The sequence below is a fragment of the Parasteatoda tepidariorum genome, chromosome 2, assembly GCF_982258835.1.
Source record: "Parasteatoda tepidariorum strain Cologne lab strain chromosome 2, Ptep-v5.0, whole genome shotgun sequence".
In the NCBI taxonomy this organism is placed as follows: domain Eukaryota; kingdom Metazoa; phylum Arthropoda; class Arachnida; order Araneae; family Theridiidae; genus Parasteatoda; species Parasteatoda tepidariorum.
In genome coordinates, this window is record NC_141756.1 from 36,865,334 (window position 1) to 36,888,047 (window position 22,714).

Genomic DNA, 22,714 nt, shown 5'->3' on the forward strand with positions numbered 1-22,714 from the left:
ATTTATGGAATGAAAAACCACGAAAGCCCACCATTGTCAGCCTGATGGCAAGGAGACTCTAACTCATGATCCGCCTAGCAATGAGGATACTTTACGTTAGCACTGTAGCCGGTGCGAGCCGGGTGTGGAACTCGCATCGACCAGCCATCGCTGGGATTCGAACTCGGTTCACTACATTAGAAGACGAATGCTCTATCCTCTGGGCCGCCATGCCTCATGTTTATAATGGGTTAAAAGATTTCAATATGATTAAGAAATGAACAGTTAATATGCACAATAAATGTCAATAGATAAAATTGAAATCGGCATTCATTTATGCACTAAGCATGTTTACAATCTGTCATTTATTTACATGCGAATCTCAATGTTATTTTAAGAAAGTGTTGGATAAAATAAATATTCAGGTTGTCTTTCGTGAAGTGTTTTGATTTGGTATTGAGGCCAAGCAAAACAAATTTCCTCGGTTTAAGTCTTGGAATGCCTTCAAGAACGGTCGACAAATTGTTCATTAATCAAAGATGTTAGCAAAAGGATCAAATTGCTATTTGTTTCACCTGTTATGACACGCAATAAACAGCAGAGTAAAAAAATAAGTCTGGAACTGAATAGGTATTTTATTGTATTAAATAATTGGGAAATAGATCAGTGATTAATAATTTATAAAAAAAAGGATAAATATTTAATCAATAATTAAAAAAATATTTTACAGATACAAAAAAAAATATTTTACAGATACAGAAAAAATATTTTACCGATATCTAAAAAAATATTTAATAAATAAGTAAGGTATAATGATAAACAACCTAAGTCATTATGTAAAAGAAATATAAAATAATCTCGAAGAGAAGTGTTAACACATTTTTATCATAAAAATGTTTTTATTTAAAGCCTTTCTTTTAACTTTATCTCAATTGCTTTGTATAATTTGCGGAATAAATTCATTTATATGTATTAAGGTATTCTGGCAAAATTACCGTACGGTATGGTGTGACAATTCCAGCAGAAAAAAAAACATAATTTGGGGTAATTAAATCGAAATATGCGGTATTTAAACTATTTATTAAGTAATTTTTCCATTGAAATGATAACGGTTTACCGGAAATTCTGGTTATTATTACCGCACAGTTAGCAGGAAATTAAAACTGTAAATTTGTCCGAATAAATGGCTTTCATGTCATGCTCTAAGATATCATGATAAAATCACCAAATTTTACAGCATTTAACAAATTTTATCACAAATTATAAAATCATATATATTGTTAATTTCACCAAAATCATTACCAAAGTGCTTCAGTAAAGTTACCGAGTTTTTTGCTGCTGCAATGGAGTCAAAACGTGGTAAATTTTATTATATTCTGGTAGTTTTGACCATATTTATTGCAAAGCATAACTAAAATGAATATATTTCAAGCCTTTCATATTGCTAGATTATGCGATTTAATCTTAAAAAATGATATAAGTGGGATTAATTAATTTTATTAAGTAGTCCGAATTCTAAAAAAATAATTTAACTAAAAGGAAAGAAACGTAATGAATGAGTTTTATTACTTACATTTCACTTCAGTTTTTTCTCCATATCGTATAATTCATCAATTTATCAACAAATAGTATTTTAATTATAACTAAAATGAATTTTCAATCCAATACTTTACAACTTGAATAAAGAATAGTCTTATGAAAAATGTATCAGACTGCGAATAAGCGTACTAAAATGTGTTAAATTTAGTAGCCGAAAAGTGCAATAAAGGTAATATGAGATAAATATCTGATGAATTAGGACGATTTATTTTATATTTATTATTAGCATATGTATAGAATATTCCAGCATATATAGAATATTCCAATAATATTGAATTGAATTTCAATAAAAGCATAAATGAAAGTTTTTCCCGGTTTTATAAATATTTTATAGAATAATTTCAAATAACATTAATAAATAATCGCGATAATTAAGTGTCTGCTGCTAATGTTAATTATTTAACAACTTTAAATAACTAAACTTAAACAAGAAACCAAAAACACTTAAAAGTTAATGATAACTTTTACAAAACGCTAAACTGTTTCTGTTTTTTTCTTTTTTAAAAAGAGAAACAAAAAAAGTAAGAAAAAAGTAAAAAAGATATTTTGAAAACACACCTAATCCATCTAGTTCTCGTGACATTTACTACCTTTCGACCTTGCGATAACATCACTGAAAATTAGCACCAGGAGTAGTGTTAGAGTTGATGTATTTGCTGATTTAAATTGTAAATACAATAAATATAATTGCATTTTTAGATTTTCCTTATTTTTTAATAAACTTTTATGTGCATCAGAGCATATATAAGACTGGGAGATGATAGAAACGGACAATTGATCAATTACAAAAACCAGATTATCAATTAAAGCAAGATGTTAAAATAGCAACAATAAAGTAAGTGATTTGATCTAAATCTTTTTCAAAAAAAGTCGTATTTTCAAAATTTGATTTCTCAGGAAGTATTCTACAGCTTTTATTCAAATTTGTATTTTGTCATGTAAAATTACATTCTTTAAAATGACTTAGAAAATTGTATACCTTATAATTAAAAACTTTTCCAAATATTTTTAAATGAAATAACAAAAAAATCAAAATTATTTAATGAAAGTTATTTTTTGCGAAAAATTACCTTTCGATAAATGAATTTCATGATTGTGCAAGGAAATTTTCAATTCTTTTAAAAAGTTTTCGAGATATTTTGATATACGCACAAAGAAGGGTTAACATTAAGGGGTTCAAATTTTTGACTGCTCTCCTGACCAAACTATTGGGACCATTTTCCCAAATTGATTTCCCTTATATATATATATATTTTGGTGGGAGGGTCAGAAATCCGAATCTGTCACAAAAAAACGGCATTCAGTGAAAGTACGTTTTTGTGTCTGATTTCGTAACTTAAAATATCGTCGAAACTAGATATTCATATTAATCATAATAATCATATTTTTTCCTTCTGTATTGAATTTCATTTCACGTTTTCTTTTGAACTTAATAAAAACGAATTAAATCTTTATGTTCTTCGAAATGTTGGGAAAAAAACTTAAAAATATATAGACCAATGCCAAAAAGTTATTAAAATATTTATTTATATGACATTTATAGAGGAAACACTTTATTACTGTATTCTAAATCCTCAGTAAAATATTTTCCATTTATTTTAATATGAATTAAGGTTTACATTATGAACTAAACGTTTGATATGTGACATCTCTAAATAACTTTTAAAAATAAGGAAAAATTTAAAAGTGAGGATAATTTTAAAAACAATTCATGTAAAATTTTAGGATGAGAAATTAATTTTTCTGAGATATAGAATCGACTGCCACACAGCAGAGAATTCCGGATTAGATTATGATGAAAAGTACCGGAACTTTGGGTGCATCATCCGTAAACCCATTTTTACAGGAAAATATTGTATTGCCCGTTTTACAGTAATATTTATCTCATTAAAGTGATTAAGTGATTTCACGGTAATTATTGCTATATAATTGCTATATAATTACGGTTTATTAGATTTTTTTTCGATAATGTGTTGCGGTGAAAATGGATTTTACAGTGAAAAGTACGGGCTGGCTAAGATGTCATCCTAATGGCAGAGTATATTTAGTCTTCGTTTAAAGATAAAAACCACATATTCATTTGCTAATCAGGTTTGACGTTGTCAAGACACGATATTTTTCTAAATATTAGCAACTATTTATTATTATCAAGTAATCAGATTTAAATTCATCATAATCTTAAATCGGGGAGGAGATAGCCGGGTTGGTAAGGTGAGTGGGGATGGTAGACGTTAAATTTGTTGAGTCACAAAGTCCCCAATATTCTTGTTATAAATTATAACTCTGATTCTACTGGATTGGAGATTGATTGTTCTCTGGTTCAGGTCAAAATTACTATCTGTGGATGAATGAATGAATAAATGAATGGGTCAGCCCTATAAGCGGATGTGGCAGAATTTTTGGCCATAGATACCGCCACTGGAAAACAACAACAACCCCCTATGCCTTAATGGCCTACGACGACATCAACAACATAATTTTCAATTGTGTATGTTTTAATAATTAAATAATAAAAAACTACTGATATGGTAATTTGTCATTTCAATAATGAATGATCAATACTCTCTTTTTCAGAAGTAACACGTTTTAAGTTCGCGATATTTTTATTATTTTTAGGCATATTTTTAGCATTTGATTAATCCCTATGCCACAGAATATCTAGTGTTTGCCCAAAGATGAAATGACAAACTCATTTAAAGATGTTAGACACTGTCAGGTAGCAATTTTTTTTAAAAAAAAAACAAAATGGTTGAAAGTGCACTGAACCCTTCTACTTTTTTCGCGAAAAAAATCTTTTTTTTCTTCTGTTTAATTACATCTGAGCTGCATTAGGTGCCAGGTTGTCTAACAAAGTTTGAAATCTAGTCACTTTTTTAAGGATAAACATTAAAAAAAAGTTAATTTTTCTAGAGCATGAAGTTTACAATGTACACTGGGTTCAGACAGCTTTATTTCTATTTTGGCATAGAAGCTGAGGGATATGAAATGAAAAGCTAATTGCATGTTACAGTGATTTCCGTCATGTCTAAATTAATTTGTCAAGAAACCTTCACCATCCAATCCGTTATTTTTGGCAAATTTTTTACTGGTATTCCATTTTTCAAGAAGGATATATTCTAAATAAAAACTTCTCACATTTAATAAAAAACTTTTATATTGTTTTAATATAAAAAATTGCAACTATAAATACAACCTTACAGATAATCATTATTACTACACAGAGAAAAAATATGCAGTCAAAATTATCAGAATATGGTGAAATTTATCGTGTTTCTAGCTCTATGGAGATACCAAAAAGCTCGGTAAATTTTAATGAAGCGCTTTAATGATTTTGGTAGAAGCAATAATAAAATATGCTTTTATAATATGCTATAAAATTTGGAAAATGGTGTCAAATTTAATAATTTCATAAGGATACATAAGAGCATGCCATAAAAACTCTTTATTCGTTAAATTTACTTTTCAGCTTTGCATTTTTTACCAAATGTGTGGTATTTAGAGTTATGATTTTAAAAACCAGAATTTCCCGTAAACCAAAATTACCAATTGCATGGTTTAAATACCAGGTTTTATTGCTGGAAATATGTTGTTTTTTTATACCAGAAATATTATTATCAAACAGTAAGTTAAACTTTACTAGAACTTTTTTGTCCGTATGAGGTTGACACTCGAGGTTTGACACTCGAAAAAATAATATTGTCAAATAAGGTAATTTTCTGATGGATTTTAAATAATTTTATAATAATTTCTATTGTCATAAAATGTTTATGAGGAATAAATCGCAAAAAGTTTCTGTGTGTTTATAAACTTTGCTATTTAGTGATAGTTTATTTCAAATGAAATGGGAACTTTTTTAATTAAAGGGATCTATGGTTTTCGTATTTAAATTGAATTGAAAAAACATAATCTTTTCTATTTTTTTCACTTTTTTGAAAAGTGATTCATATTTACACTTAAAATATGAGAATAGTTTTAATGAGAAACCATATGATACCACTTTATATCTTTTTCTATATCTTAAGGTGACTGAGTGGTTTATTATTATTGTTTCAAAAACCTCTAATTGAAAAAAATATCTTATCTAGATCAGCAGTTCTTAGATGGCTATTCCGAAGAAATTTAAAAATTCGTGGAAGAATTAAAGGGGTTCTGAGTGCTAGGACTTTTTTTAAACTAAGAATAGTTTTTAAAACCTTCATTTATATTCAGATCCAATCAACAGTCCATTAGTTTTTCAATATTTCAGCTGCATTCATGAAATTATTTAAAGTAAAATGCCTAAGACAAAGATATGGCAACATTTAAAAATATTTAGATTGCTTTTCTAATTACGGTATATTTAATAAATTATAAAAAAGACATACATTTCTAAAAAAAATTGCATTATTATTTCCTACGCAACTTTTTAAATTAAAACACCTAAATAGGTTAAAAAAGAAGTATGTTTTCCTAATAACCATTTTCATCGTAATAACAGCAGTTCTCCTTAATTTTTATTTCAAATCAAACTATAATTTGTCTTTTTTTTAATTCCTTTTCAGCTTGCGTACACGGAGAAAGGAATTCTGCTAAAATTACCGTTAATTGTGGATGACATTTCTGGTAAATTCTGATTAACGAAACTAAAATATACGGTATTTAAGCCATTTATTTGGTAATTTTTCCGTTAACAGGATGACGGTTCACTAGAAATTCTGGTTTTCAAAATTATAGTTGGTATTACCTCACATTTAGTAAAAAAATACCAAACTGAAAAGTAAATTTTACCTCATAAGTAGTTTTTATGCCGTGCCCCAATGTATCATGATAAAATTATCAAGTTTTATCACAAATACCAAATTTACTCACAGATTATAAATCTATATTTTACTATTAATTTTACCAAAATCATTATCAAAGCGCATCGCTTAAAATTATTGATTTTTGTGTTCCCATAGAGAAAAAAAAACACGAGAAGTTTTACCATAGTATTCTGGTATTTTTGACTTTACTTTTCTAATCATTGTATAAACACTAAAAAGGATTTCACAACTAGACTAGAAACAACTCCAGTACTGCGAATTTAACTGTCGGAAGCAAAACTAAATTTAGGATTATTAATGATAAAAGGATAAATACGTTCAGCCCTCTTATTATGTATTTTTGAAATAAAACCTTTTGTTAGTACGTTCATACTTGACTTTATATACTTTATTTGTAGAGCAGGCTTCTGTCAAAAGGTGGTTGATGATTTAGGGAATAATAGCAGAAAAAATTAGGAATCGATAATCTAGATTATCTAAAAAAAATTAAAACTTGAATGCTCTATCCCCCTGCTCATCAATCCTTAATGTCACATTACGACAATCCGCGATTCCTTCATGATCCCAATTTCTCATGACTCCAACTCTCTCATTTGATAGTTATCAAAACTAATGATTTCCAAAAAAAATTATTAGTTTTTTATTTTAGGGAGAATTTGAGGAAGTTTGCATGGTAAGCAATAAAAACACTTTGTAACAACATAAGTTAGATATTTTAGCATTTTAATTTGAATATGTTATTTTCTTCAATATTATTTTTACTGCAGCCAAATGTCTTTTGCGTCGTTAAACTTAACATTCAAGCCACTTCTACATTAATTGATGCCTATATGGGTTTGTGTATTCATTTTTCAATTAATAGTTTTCAGACTTTTTTTAAACTTAATCGATGCTCGAAAATTTTTAATTAATAAAAAAAAACGTTCAAAGCAAATACAACACTTAGACTTTTGGTAGTTAATTTTTTTACATGCTTCTAATCGATTTAAATATTTCCTTAAATTCTTTTGAATTGTGTCAATTTTTTAGAACTTTCAACTGCCAAAAACTTTTTTTAGCCTATTTATCTACATAAAACGTGTCAATTATGGAGAGAAAAAAAAACAATAACTTTGCATTGTTGCCCATACAGAATTTCACGTATTGTTTTTGATTTGTTTCAGAAACGTAGTGAGATTTTCAAATTAGGAGCTAAAAGCCCTCGAAGAGGAAGTAGTACAGCACGTAATGGAGCATTGAAATGAATTTTATATTTAATTTCACGATATATTAGTGGAAGTAACTTTATTTCTGCTGCCTGGCTATGTAGTTCAAGCAATGGCACACAAAAATGTCCCGGGAAAAATCGGCTGGAGTTTTTACTTTTTGTATATTTATTTTTTTCTAAACACAAATCCGCATTTTTCCGGGAAATATATTTTTTTTCCTAGAAAAATTTTTTAAATTCAGTTTTTTTTTTGCATTTAAACATATAATTTTTTATTGCTTACAACAGAAAAGGCCAGATTGATATTTGAAAACTAGAAGAAAAATTCTCACTAATTCTATATCGGCGCTTGAGTCAGAAAGGGAATTTATGAAAGAATTTTGAGAGTGGGAATAAAGACTATAGCATTGGAATGATGTCTCTCTCACTACTTAAGTGGAGAAAACTAGAAGACAAGTTATAGAACAGGGGTGTCAAACTCAAAAGCTAACTTGGGCCAAATAAACAGTGCTTAACTTTAGGTGGGCCGCAAAAAAATCAATGTTCATAGAAACAAATATTTTTATTTTGAATAGTACAGTGTAATACACATATATAAAGTTAAATTATTGTTTGATACTTGATATCTCTTCTCTGCTACTATCTTTTCTATTTTGGGAGAAATTTTATTGGCCTAGACTACTTTCAAAATTGACCCAACGTGAGCGTTATTAATACGATTTCGGACTGGAGATTTATTTCGATTCATAACAGAAAATAATTGCTCTCACTGATAAGTACTTCCAAACATGGAAATAATTTCATATGCGAGTTTTCGCTTTATTTTCAAACCTTGCCAGTAAATATTCGTAAAACTCAGGCACACCCTCTTCCATGAATTTTGCCTTTAAATTTGAGTCGCACTGAATCTCAATCACTTTCATTTGCATATAACTGAGTACTGAGTCTATATTTATTTAGAAAATCGAAGAAAGCAAACAAAATTTGTTTTCCAAAGAATTATAATCTTTAAACCTTGTTTCAAATTCTGTTCTAAGATTTGAATTTTTTTCTGCGTATTTTTTATACGATGCAGTATCATCTAAACTAGATTTGTTCCTGTTGCGCGTTGGGAAGTGCGTTAAATCTTCATTTTTCAGTTGCCTTTCCCAAAGAAATAGTTTACATTTGAATACATTAATTATGTCATATATGTTCGTAATGATCTGATCCTTGCCTTGTAACAATAAATTTAAATCGGATAAGTGTTTGGTTACATCAACCATAAAGGATAAATCTTGCAACCATATTTGATTGGAGAACAAGCTTGTATCTTGATTTTCAATTTGTAAACACTTACATATTTCTACTTTCGCATCCCAGAATTGTTTGAGAACCTTGGAGTAAGATAACCAACGTACCTCGCTATAGTAGGATAAACCTGAATATGTACTTTCTAACTGATAGCTTAGTGTGAAACGGACTCCATTTCAGCCATTTAGAATTTTACATTTTCGCGCGTACAATTTAAAATGATCCGTATAGTTTATAAATAAAGTATACTATAATTTTATATGCTGGTTTCGTTTCTAATTCACATTTCCATTTTATTTTTACTTTGTTTCGGATATATTGACTGGGCCACAAAAATGTTCATCTCGGGCCGCATGCGGCCGCGGGCCACGAGTTTGACACCCCTGTTATAGAAGCTTGAAATTTATAAAAATTCTCTTGTGGTATCTAGGTCCACTAAGTCTAACTTGGAAACGGAATTTTTCCAAGTTTTTCCTAGAAAAATATACGTCTTGGAAAACATTTTGCTCACAAAATGCGGATTCGCGATCAATATCCCAATAAAACATAAGTGTATAAACAATTCCAGTTAAAGGTCCAAATTTTACAGGAAAAGTTTTCTATTGCTTGGACTAATGCTGAAATGTCCGGAACTCATACTTATGATGGTTTGTATGATTTTATGGCTATACTGCATAGATTTTAAATTATTACTAAAATTCCATACATAGAGAACTTTGACAATATTCCAAACATCTCTTAAATTGTTAAAATGGAAGTTAAGGTACTCAAGCAAAGCCACCAACTGCTATAGCTTTTAATAATAATTATGTGCTCAATTTCCAAAATGAAGAACAGAACACTATTCGCAATCGTCGGCCATTATCGCGGTTATTGTGAGGCTGGATTAAACCATATATGAGATGAAATCCCTTTAAGTTTTCTTCTAGACATTTAACATTCTGCAGTTCTTTGCATTTATTAGTATTTCGGAAAAATGTTTGTCTACTATTTTTAACAGTGTATGTTTTTATTCGTAAAAATTTATTGTTCGTATTACAGATCTTCGAAGTGTTTGATTGTCAATTAGCATTTTTTTAAAATTGAAATTGTTTGAAATTTTCTAGTTTCATTAGAAATAATTCTTATGAAGGGAAACTGAACAATCTTTGTAAATACAATTGTAAGAATACGTTTTTTAATATTGCAATTTTTTTTTGAGATTTTACATTGCGTCCAAAAGTGTAATATTTATTCATTAATATTTTTTTGATGTGTTTACTTCTTTTTTCATTTCTTTATATTTTTTAAATGTGTTTACTCTTTTCTCAGGCATAGTTACAGCTGCATGAGAAAAACGAAAACAATGAAAAAATTGTTTTACTTTTATAGTGATAATATGGATTGTTGTTGTTGTTGTTAATTTACGTCGCACTAGAGCTGCACAATGGGCTATTGGCGACGGTCTGGGAAACATCCCAGAGGATGATCCGAAGACATGCCATCACAATTTTGATCCTCTGTGGAGGGGATGGTACCCCCGCTTCGGATAATATGGATTAATAAAACTTTATAAACTCATCTGAAAATCTCATAAAATGTTGGTCATTTTAATGTTCTCTGGTCTCTTTTTACACTGGGAAAAAGAGCGGTTAAAGCTACCAGAATAAAGTAAAATTTATCACATTTTTGGCTATATGGAAATATCAAAAACCCGGTTATTTTGAGACCTTAGAGTATGGCATTAAAACCACTAATTCTGTTAAATGCACTTTTCAGTTTTGAATTTTTTCTAAGAGTGGGGTTATAAGTACTATAATTTTGAATACCAGAATTTTCAGTAAACCGTTACCACTAGAACGTAAAAAAATTTCTAAATGCATGGTTTATATACTGTATATGCTGACTTTATTAACCAGAATTTTTTTTATTTTTATAAATGTTATTACCTTATAGCTAGGAAATTTTACCGGAATTTTTTCTCTGCGTAAGATTCCGAAGAAGAATTAATAGAAATCATTAACGGTTTATTTAGAATTTGAAAAGATTCAAAAGTTTATTTTTTTTGTATTTTTAGGAATTGATTAAATCTTTTCAGATGCTAAAATCAGCTCGCATGAAGTTGTCTAGTTTTGTTTTAGAATCTTGCAAAGTAATTGAAAATCGCTCGTATTGTTTTTGACAATCAGAATAATGTTGATAATTTCGTGGATAATTTACCCATGTTGGTAATAATTCAGATTTTCAGATTCAGGTTAGGGATTTTCAGATAAATTTAATTTTTATTAATTCATATTATTACTTTAAAAATGAAGTAATAATATTAAAAATATTTTATGCGTCTTGTGAATTTCGTTAAAATTTTAAAAGTAACCACGCGTGCGATAATTAATTGCTTTCAGTATCAAAATTAGGATTGCGCCGACTTCAGTTTTAAACCAAAAAGGAGTAGTATTAGGATCTGCGTCAATGCTATTGTGTGAGCCGTTGTGGCTCAAGCGATAGAGCCCTCACCTCCCAATGAAATGACACGGGTTCGATTCATGCAATAGCAAGCTAATCGAATTCCGTCCCGGATCGCACCGACTACAGTGCTGACGTAAAATATCCTCAGTGGTAGACGGATCACGGGTTAGAGTCCCCTTGCCGTCAGGATAACCGTGGGTGGTTTTCGTGGTTTTCTTCTTCATGTGACGTAAATGCGGGTTGGTTCCATCAAAAAGTCCTCCACGAAGACAAATTTTTTCCAATACTTTATTCAGAAGTTCCCTTGTCTTCTGGACTGGGTTCAAAATTACGAGACTACTGAGCTGTTCATTACTAGTCGTAAATCCAACAAGAAAAACTGGGTTGGTTGTTCAACGACTGTTATATAATAAAATTTATAAAATTAAAATAATACTATTGTATGCTAGAACGCAATTTTTTTTATCTGCATTGGAAGATAAGAATGAGAATAAAGGAAATTCCTATAAAAAAAATTTTTAAATTTTCTAAAATTACATTTCTAATGATGCTCTTTGTCTTTTTTTTCATTTTTTTTGTTTGCTTTTCAACTTTGAGGTTTTTTTTAAAATTTCTAATGGTGGGTGCTTTTTTTTTACTTTTCAATTTTGACGTTCTTTTCTAATGGTGATCTTTTCACTTTGTTACTTTGATGTTTTCTTTTTAATTTCCTGATAATATTTCTTCATTAAAAGTTAAACGCTTACCATAATAAAAGGTTTTTTGAGAGACGCAAAATTTATACCTGCGCGCCAAAAGTATTTTTTTCAGTTGCGAATGTAATACTCAAACAAAGCAGTTTTTTCACAATCTACGCAATGAGTTAAGTATAGTCGGTAAACAACGGAATGATACTTTTTGTTCCAACATCATCAGGAATAATCGTCTGCGTCTATTATAGAATAGTTTTTGGGTTTTTCTCAGCCTAAATTTAGAATACGCTCAGGTGATTCGGACCGAGTCAGTGTTCTCAGGGCTGCAATTGACGTAGTTTTTCGAAGGTCTTTAACTATTTCATTCTGTAAGCGCTGTTTTATAGCTGTGCTTATTCAGATCTGATCAATTAAACTCCTATAGCTATAATTAGCATAAAATCTTTGATTTGTAAGAGGTAATTTTACGTAAATAAGCGTTTTATAAAAATTTTCGTTACTGCCATTCGTAGGTTTAGTTAAGTAAACTATGTTTAGTAAAGTTATTTCAATTTGCTTAAATTAAATTCTTCAGGGAATTATATAATGAGTCAAATTACTAAAATTTTCTCTTTTTTTAAAAACAAATATTGCTTATGGTGATTTTAATTATTTCACAAGAAAAATAAATGGCCATAATTATCTGCATCAGCATTTTCCTTACTCTTATTCTATGAAGTTTAAGTCAATAATAGTTTTGAAATTCAATTTAAGTTATTTAATTTATGTAAACTAAATCTAAACTTCACAAACTTGATTTATCTATATGAGTAATTTATTGTAATTAATTGCTTTGTAATTAGTTTAAAATTATGAAAATAATTATAATTTGAGAATAATAAATTAGCAATGCGTTTTTTTATGAAATTCATGGGTATCTTTTTATGTATATAAATGATGTACAAGCTAAAACAAATTCGCAAACGCTCACACCTCATGGTTATTTAATTTTATGGCGCATAAAATTGTAAAGAAAAGAATACACCGTAAATAAAAAAATTGTGCTAAAAATGCTCCTTTGAATCAACAACAGTTAAGCCCAAAATTGACTGGGATTCTTAAAGCAATCATCAAACAATGAAATAAATTGAATAAAATAATTGAAAACGAAAGAAATATTAAGTAAACTAAACCCACTACAACCACAAAATATAAAAAATAATTAAAGAACACTTATGATTCTTATGTTTTTGCATCTTAAATAGTAAACCAATATGAAAAATAAGTTGCAAAACAAAATTTAAAAATTTAATATTTGTCAAGTGCAGGATTTTTACAACTGAAATTACAAAGTTTATTTAATTATAAAAATGTTTGTCAGTTCCTTTGTTTCTGTAAAACTGTCTGTCGGAATCAACCAGAGCAATCTTAGAGCAAATTTGCGAGATTCTGATACAAAATTAGAAAACAGGAATGGTGGCGATTATTGAATTAGAAAAGATTAAATCAATCCTCTTTGAGGAACAAAATAATATTAATAATATTTTATAAAATAAGTAGAACATAATTATACATAATTTGTAACATTCATTAAAAATTAGAAAATGATGCTTTGGTTATTGATATCAATGAAACTTTCTCATATCGAAAAAAGAAATAAAGACGGCGTTAAATATAAGAAAGAGTTTTTTATTTCTAACAACAATGCTTTACAATGAAAAGCAACGGCCATAAATTTCTTTTTAAAAAAAAGGTTCCATATTTCGTATTGGTTTATAATATTTAAAACATTTTGGTTTAAGACGACAATTTTCCAATTTTGAATTATTTTAAAACTTTATAAACACATTTTCTGTTTGGCAATGAAAAAAGCAAGCATAACTCGCAATTGATTGCGTCACTAAAAAAACTAATTAAGCAAATTCACTGATTCACTTGACAAAACATAACTCAACGACAACCTACTCCAATGTCCATTAATTTACGAAAAGCTTAACATAACTTAACTCCAAAGTGGAGTAAAATTTCAGTTTTTCGGTTTTGAAACCATACTAGTTATAAATGCTAGCGAAACCCTACAGTAATTCAAGGTATTTTACCCAAATCAATTTTAAATGATTTAAAACTTGTAAAGGTAACGAAATGTTCTCAACCTTAAACATTACAGTAAATTAGATGGGCAGACTGTCAACGTTTATTTAACTTAAGTTTAGAATTAAAATTCTTGCAGTGTGTTAATTCACTAGTGAAACTTTTACATCAAACTTGAACATGTTTCGAACATGTATTAAAAATATAAAGCTACCCAAAATCTTTACGCTAAAGCAAAGTAATCTTATTTAAACAGATAAAATATTGAAGTAATATTAGTTTTAAATATTATTTTTAGTATTAAATCAGTATTAATTAATGTATTATTATATTAATAATAGTTTTATTTTGGTAAATGTAATTCTTTTGGAGACGAATTTCGCAATTATTACCATTTTTATTTTTGTAACTGGGAAGAAATTTACTTATTAACTATAGTCTGTATGCAATAGATACACAACTTTTAAGATTCAAACCTTTATGAGCATAATAATGTTTGAACTGTTTATGTAACAACAATTAACAATATGTAACAATAATTATGTACAATAATTAACATAAATTGAAATGCTACACATTGAAGGAATCAAATGTTCTATTTTTTCTCATCACCATTTTGTTGAACGTAGCTTTCCTCAAAAAGACGATCAAAGTATTGACTTAAACGATTTTTTTTTGTTTCTTCAACTATGATGCGCGTATTGAGATTTGCAATTTGAATGCAGAGAAATATTTTTAATTATGAAATTTTAATGAATTATTTAAAAATAAATCAAGATAAAAAAATTTCATTTAAAATTATAAAATATTTACCGATAATTATTGTTTTGTATCAAAGATGCTTTAGATTAGGGGCATTCAATGTGTGTTCTGTGAATAACTAGTGTCCGGATGATTATGCTTTAGTGCCCAGCTGAATTACCTTATCAGGTTTAAAATAATAATTTATACAATAATTTAGAGAATAATACTATAACTGTGATTGATAAGATAATGGTTAAAAATACTGGGTAATATGATAGAAGTGTGGAATGAATATGCTATTTATTAACTCTTAAAAGTTCTATAAATGTGTTACTGTTAATTTTTTTAATCCATTACTAATCATAAAAATGTCCCACTGTAGATTCATAAACAGATTAATCTGAAGATTTAAAGAGGTAATCATTGTTACCAAATTTTTGTTGACATTTTTGTTGAAAAGTTATTAAAAATTCTGAGTTTGTTAAAAAGCTTTTCTAATTTTTTTATTTTTGATTAAATGTGTTTTTAAAACAGCCAAAAATTATCTATTTTATAGATAGACTTCCAACTAGATTTTTTTAAAAATTTATTTTTTATACATTTATTCGATGTTCAAAACTAGTCATTTGAAATTTCCATTTTTTAAACGATACATTCATATGTGTCTCAAAACATTAATATAATACTTTATAAACATGAGATATGAAAATTTGCGATTCATTAAAAAGAGATAAGTATTTATTATTTGTGTTCTCCTTATTTTTTATTTATTTTTAAAAGTAATATTTTTCTCTGAAAATTGAATATACCTTTTAGAACATAACTTTTCAAAATAAAAACGAAATTGTTTATACATTTATTCCAAGCTGAAAATTAGCCCTTTTAAATCTCTATTTTTTAAACGATGCATTTACATGTGTCTCAAAACATTTATTTAATACTTCATAAACATAAGGTATGAAAATTTACGATTCATTAAAAAGAGATAAGTATTCACCATTTGTGTACTCATTATTTTCATATTTATTTTTGAAAAATTTTTTTTTCGCTGAAAGTTGAATATAGCTCTTAAGACATAACTTTTCAAAATAAAAACGAAATTATTTATACATTTCTTCTAACTTGAAAACTAGTCCTTTTAAATTTCAATTTTTTAAAGGATGCATTAATATGTGTCTCGAAACATTAACATAATACTTTATAAACACGATATATGGAAATTTGCGATTCATTAAAAAGAGATAAGTATTTATCATTTGTGTGCTCATTATTCTTATTTATTTTTAAAAATAATATTTTTCTCTGAAAATTGAATATACCTTTTAAAACATAAATTTTCAAGATAAAAACGAAATTGTTTATACATTTATTCCAAGCTGAAAATTAATCCTTTTAAATCTCTATTTTTTAAGCGATACATTCATATGTGTCTCAAAACATTTATTTAATACTTCATAAACACAAGGTATGAAAATTTGCGATTCATTAAAAAGAATTAAGTATTTACCATTTGTGTGCTCCTTATTTTTATTTATTTTTTAAAATAATATTTTCTCTAAAAGTTGAATACAGCTTTTAAAACATAACTTTTCAAAATGAAAACAAAAGTATTTTTATTTTTCAACTTAGATTAAAAAAAATTTAATGGAGAAATAATACTACTTTATATGTAAGTATCTCTTGCGTAAAATAACGTATTCTGAATTGCATAAGAGTATAAGTAAATAAAAGATATTCAGCAGATATTTTTTTTTCTTAAAATGTAGAATCTGAACTTAAAATGTTATATAAACTTAAACCATTCATAGAAGAAAAATTATATTTACTTTAGTCTCGTGACTAAAACACTTAGTACACACAGTAAACATTGTGAGAAGGAATAATAGTTTGAAAATGCGCATAATTATACGCAGTTGTACAAAATTTAATAAATTAAAAATATGGGAGTTAAGCTAAAAACTGTACGGTAATAATTAAGAACCTTTACATTTTTTTATTTAAATTACGAAAATTAATAAATAAAATTAACTATATGCGTCTTATTTTAGTTAAAACATTGCTTGTTTCTGTACTTTACAAGTTCGGTACACAGTAACAAATTCCGGATCAAATTATGGCATAAAGTACCGGCACTTTGGTTACATCATCTGAAAAACCCATTTCACCGTATAAAATCAATTTTACCGTAATATTTAATACTGAAAATTTCACAGTAATATTATTTAATTAGAGTGATTCAGTGATTTTACTACACTTATTGATCTAAATATTACGGTGTATCAGGGGTTTTTAGTTCCGTAACAGGTTCTGGTAAAAGCAGCAGCTCTCAAATTGCCGGTATTTTTTTACTGTAATTTGATCTGGAATTATTTTACAATGTACCCTCTTCCATCGGGATAATTTGTTTTTTGCAGATCGTTTTTTTAATTTGAAAAGTAATGCATAAAATTTATTTTGTCTATTTTCAATCAAGTTATATATCAAGTTATTATTAAAAACTACAATTTTCATCTTTAATACGTTACCAAGCTCTTTTCATCCCGCATATGAAATTAACTGTTGGTTATAAACGTCTTTTTTATTTTATTCAAAACTTAAATAATTGCATTGCAATAGAGAAAAACAGAAACGTTATAATTAAAAACAAAAATTCAATTTTTTAGTCATAAATCCTAAAGTTATTACATAACATTACAACAACGATATTACATTTCATATTTTTTTAAATAAGAATTTATTTGCGAAATTAGAAATCTAACGAAAAATCGTTTACAATTTATTATCATTTAAGTATCTTATAAATGATTCTTCCAACTGTATTCGATTTCGTGCATTAGTCGAAATTTATAATGCTCTTTACAAATTTTTTTCAACCAAACTTTCATTTTCAATAATTCATACCTCTGCAACTAAAACAAAATAGACAAAAAAGTGTTATACCTATCATTTTCAAACCAAGTTAACTAATTGAATAAAAAATCTCAGCTTGATTTGCGATTGACAATTCTCGCACTTGCCTCTTAAATTGATTTTTCTTTGGTAGGTACTGTATTAAAATATGAATGCATATGAATTCTGAACAGTGAATTCCAATTCTGTCTGCATTTCTACATTATGTTGAACAACGATATTTGTTTAGACTGGAGTTTCTTTCTCCGAATTAAATTATCACATTTTTTGCTTCAGAATCACTTTTTTATAATCTTGTTGCATAAAAGTTATTATATCAGAACACTTTTCTGAACATTTTCATAAAAAAATTAGAGAAATTAGAAAAATAGAAAATTAGACTTTGAAATGAATAATGTGATGTATTGTTTTGAATATCCATTTTAAGGCTGATTCAAACAAGGGCTTCAAATCTATTCATAAAAACAACAGATTTAATTCATGATTGAAATCTTAGATTCGAATGGCCTTATTCTCATCCTTGAATGAGCATATATCAACTTATTCAATTGATTTGAATCACTAATTCGTTATTTCTAGACAGAACTTTGATTCTGAAAAGTGACTCAAATAAATTATTGAATGTTGATTGAATAATTTGATGATGTGATCATTTTTTAAAAAAAAATCACCTCCACACCAAATCGAATCTTCATGTGTATCACATTTCAGTTAATATTTTAAATCTCAGACTGGTGGGAATTTATTTGATAATAGATTCACATAACACTAAGAGAGCTTATTCATTCAATTCGGATCACCTCAAAAACTCTATTAATCCAAACTGTAATTTGGATTTAAATCTCAGGGTAAAGGGCTTTCGATGCAGGAGAGTTCATATTATGTCCGGGTCACCAATGTGGAGAGAATGTTATCTACAAATGTCAGCCTTCATCTTTCAAAAGGTACCTCCAGATAGAATCGAGTAAAACGCGTCTTACATACTAGTGAATTGCTATTTAATAAATGTAATGGCAGTTACGCTACAAATCTACGCCTCAAAATATATTTTTGAATCACAAAGAAAATATTGCATAAATATAAAATTACAAACTTATTTGATTGTAAACTCAAGTTAAATTTTGATAACTTATTCATATAATTCAGATTTTTTCAATAAATCTTTTCGTCGGAACAGAAATTAGGTTTAATATCTGTACTCCAAATGAAATTTTCGAATCGCGGAAGTGATTTATCAGTTTAAAACATGTTTTAAAAATTATTCGAATCACTTCGCTCAAAAAAAGAATCAGGAATTTATTTGATTATATATTTAAAATCCCATTAAGAGAACTTATTCATTTGATTCAGATCACTTCAATATTTTTTTTGATTAAACAGAAATTGTGCTTAAGTACGTATGATTCAAATTAAAATTCCGAATCATTTATGTGATTATTTAGTTTAAAACACTTTGCTTAGGAAATCTATTCGAATCACTTTGCGCAAAATAAAAATTATAAATTTATTTAATCATAAATTTAAATTCCTACTAAAAAACTTATTTATTTGATTCGAATCACTTCAATAATTCTTTTCAATGAAGAAAAATATTGATTCGGATAATTTTTTTTTTTTTTTTGATGAAGCAAAAATTGCCTTAAATGAAAATTTCAAATAGTTTAAGTGATTATTCAGTTTAAAATACACATGAAAATCACTTTGCACAAAATAAAATTGAATTAATTTGATCTTAACTTTAAATTCTCACAAAAAGCATAAAGATGGTTCGAATCACTTCAATAATTCTTTTCTTTGAAAAAAATCAAGTTTCGAGTCTGAATTATAAAAAATCAGTGAAGTGGCACTTTAAAACATTTTATTAAACTAATTCAATTCAGTTGACATAAATAACAGATTCGATCTTAATTTCATCAGCTTTTTACAGATATTAAATTCAATAACCTAAATGAAGAAATACACGTTTGATTTTAATGGCTTACGTATTTTTTTAAATTTCAATTTTTCTATGCAATTTAGGAATGATAAAAATTTAAACTTGCATCGCCCCATTCTTTGATTTTACTTTTTATTTTAATTAAATTTTGTTCTGAAATTTCTTTCTATCATTTTTAATCGGAAAATTTTACTGAAAACAATAATTTTTTATTTAATGTTTTTTTATAAGAACCAAGTTTCCTTTAAAAGAATTATACTTATTATGTTTCAATGGGATTATTATTTTTTTTAAATAAACAAATGATAATTTATGATAATTTATCAAATTTATGATAAAACAGTCAAATTTATGAAATTAATTATGTAATATTCTATTAATTTAGATTTAAATGTAATTTTTCTTAAATTTATTTTTTTAAACTTTTATTTGTATCTCTTTTAAAAATTCATTTAATTTTATTAAATGTATTTTTGTGGTGGATGTTATTAACGAGGGGTTTATCCCAGTATTGTAAAATAAATTTTGTACCTACACTATTCTATATATAGTGTAGATACAAAATTGACACTAACGATAACGTGCACTATGTACACGATCGATAATATCATCATCTAACGATATCATTCATGGCACGCTTAGCCATGCCATCGTTGCAAAAATCATGCTAATAAGGTAGATGTCAATAAAAATACCTTTGTAATATTGAATTTATTTAAATTTGTACAAAAAAATCGAGGGGTTATTGAAATATTTTATAAAGTAACAGTGATAATATAATCAAAAGCTTGTTATAGAAATCAAATTATATTATATAAAGCGTATTATTTTTATTTTATTGCATATAATTCAAGCAATTTTGCAATAATATCATTAAAATATACTAAAAAATATTTTCTTCTCAAAGTGTTCTAATTTTTACAAATAATTACTGCAACTTTTACTGTAAAAAATTTTTAAAAATTTTTTAATTTTTTTTCTTTCTTATTTTATTAGTTTTATCCTATTTCAGACCATTGCCTTGACCCAACATACCTGGACAAGACTGCCGATATGCTGGGCAGTAAGAGACAATTCACTTACCGTTCTCGGGATCATCCTCGTGTTGGAACGGCGATAAATAATTGTCCTCGGAAGTCCTCATCGGATTCACGAGCATCGTCATCTCCCGAACGTGCTCGCACACCACTGTATTTTTAGTCTTTAGATTTTCTCTAACTGTGTTTCTAACTGCCTTTGGAAGTCCTCCAGTTCAACAACTAATATTCCGACACCAGTTGCTCCTTTGCCGCGACATTTTTTTTTCTCTCTACCTCTTGTTTCTTGTACACTTCCTCAGCCATTTTGCTTTTTTTCTTGTGTTCCTTCCAAAATCGTCTGTTCTTTTGTACTCTTCACGGTCTATGCCCGTCCAAAAGAAGTTGCTGGTTGATTTTTGTTTACCATCTAACTCATCCAAAAAGCTGCTAGGTGGAAATGAAAGTTGACAACTTGGGCACGCGTCGGTTCTGTTCTGAAGTTAAAAGCAATGCCAAATCTGGGTTTCTCTTAAAGCCACGGAACAAAACCATTCTAGTCTGGTTAAGAAAGTCTTTTCCAAAGGACTTTTTCTGGTGCTTAAAAGTTTCTTTCATCGAGATCTGGAACATCTGATTTTTTCAACTTGCGAATCCGTGATGAAAGTATTAACTCATCAAAAACACGTTTATTTCTAAAATAGATACGTTTAACCAGTTCCGTATACAAAACACGTTGAAAAAAGCTCTTGAACTCAAAAGAAGAGCATAAAACAAATTACATATAATGATACTGCTCTTTAATTTTTAAACAAATAACAAATTAAGCTTCGCTTCAGAGCCAAAGATTGTTTGGAAACGTATCCAGAGAAATAAATATATCAACGTTATGAGGTATTTGAGGAAAGAGAAGACTAAAGTTTATAATTTTTGTTGTTCCTTGTTTTTCAGAGATTTTCATTTGTAGCAGTTTTAGTAGACGTTTTTCAGCACCTGTAAGACTCGATCTTTTCATAGAAAAATCCATTTAACGCGTCTATTTGTAGCAATTCGCTATTTCACTACTTCACAACGAAAACTTGGGAAAAAGACAAAATGTTGACTACTGTTTCTTGTATGAACAGACATTCTAGCAATATAAATATTGTTTTAGGATTCATCAGAACAAGATTCAACGCAAAGATCCCACAAAATAAAAGTTGAATACTACACTTAGTAAAAGGTACAATACTAATTACCAGATTATGGTAAAAGTTACCGTGTTTCTGGATCGATGGAAACACGAAAAATCTCGGTAATTATTACCGAAGCGTTTCGGTAATGATTTTGCTAAAATTAACAATAAAAAAAAGTTTTATAATTTGTAATAAAATGTATTAGTTTTATAAAGATATCTTATAGCACGTCACAAAAACCATTTATTGGGTTAAATTTATTTTTCAATTTTGTATTTTTTCCCAAATGTTTGTGATAAGTACTATAATTTTAAAAACCAGAATTTCCGGTAAAAGTTACTATATAAACGGTAAAACTACCAAATGAATGGTTTAAATACGATATGTTTTGGTTTTATTAACCAGAATAATACTAGTTCTCATTTATTTTTAGCGGAAATGTTATAACCATATAGTATGGTAATTTTACCAGAATATTTTTCTCTGTGAGCATGTACCTGAGAATTTTGTCATAGGTGGTCCGGAACGGTGTTATAATAAAATATTTTGTGATATGGATCATATATAACTTTTAGGAATTAGCCTATTAATTTAACTAGTATACTTGAAACTTGATTTGAAATATTTAATAAGATATCAAATAAAAATTGCTATTATACATTCTGTTCATTTTTCATAATTAAAAGAAGAGAAATTTATATAATATATAATCTGAATCATAAAAATTGTAACTTGTACCACGCAACTTTGAAGAGTTAGCCTATTAATTTAACTAGTATACTTGAAACTTGATTTGAAATATTTAATAATATATCAAATAAAAATTGCTATTATACATTCTGTTCA

General features: G+C 27.7%; 1 protein-coding gene across 2 annotated transcripts in view; it reads right to left on the reverse strand.

Annotated features, from left to right (window-relative positions):
- Positions 1–21,192, reverse strand: part of LOC107436952 (potassium channel, subfamily K, member 16) — an 87,481-nt gene extending 66,289 nt beyond the window's left edge. The window contains exon 1 of one of the 2 annotated variants that reach the window (XR_015431348.1): positions 20,761–20,920. Coding sequence is in view for 1 of the 2 variants with exons in the window: in XM_016048791.4 (XP_015904277.2) it covers positions 20,761–20,775 (15 nt within the window). In the remaining variant the exon portion in view is untranslated. Of the gene's footprint in view, positions 1–20,760 lie in introns of both variants that reach the window. The other variant, XM_016048791.4, reaches the window with a different exon arrangement.
- Positions 21,193–22,714: the final 1,522 nt, after the last annotated feature.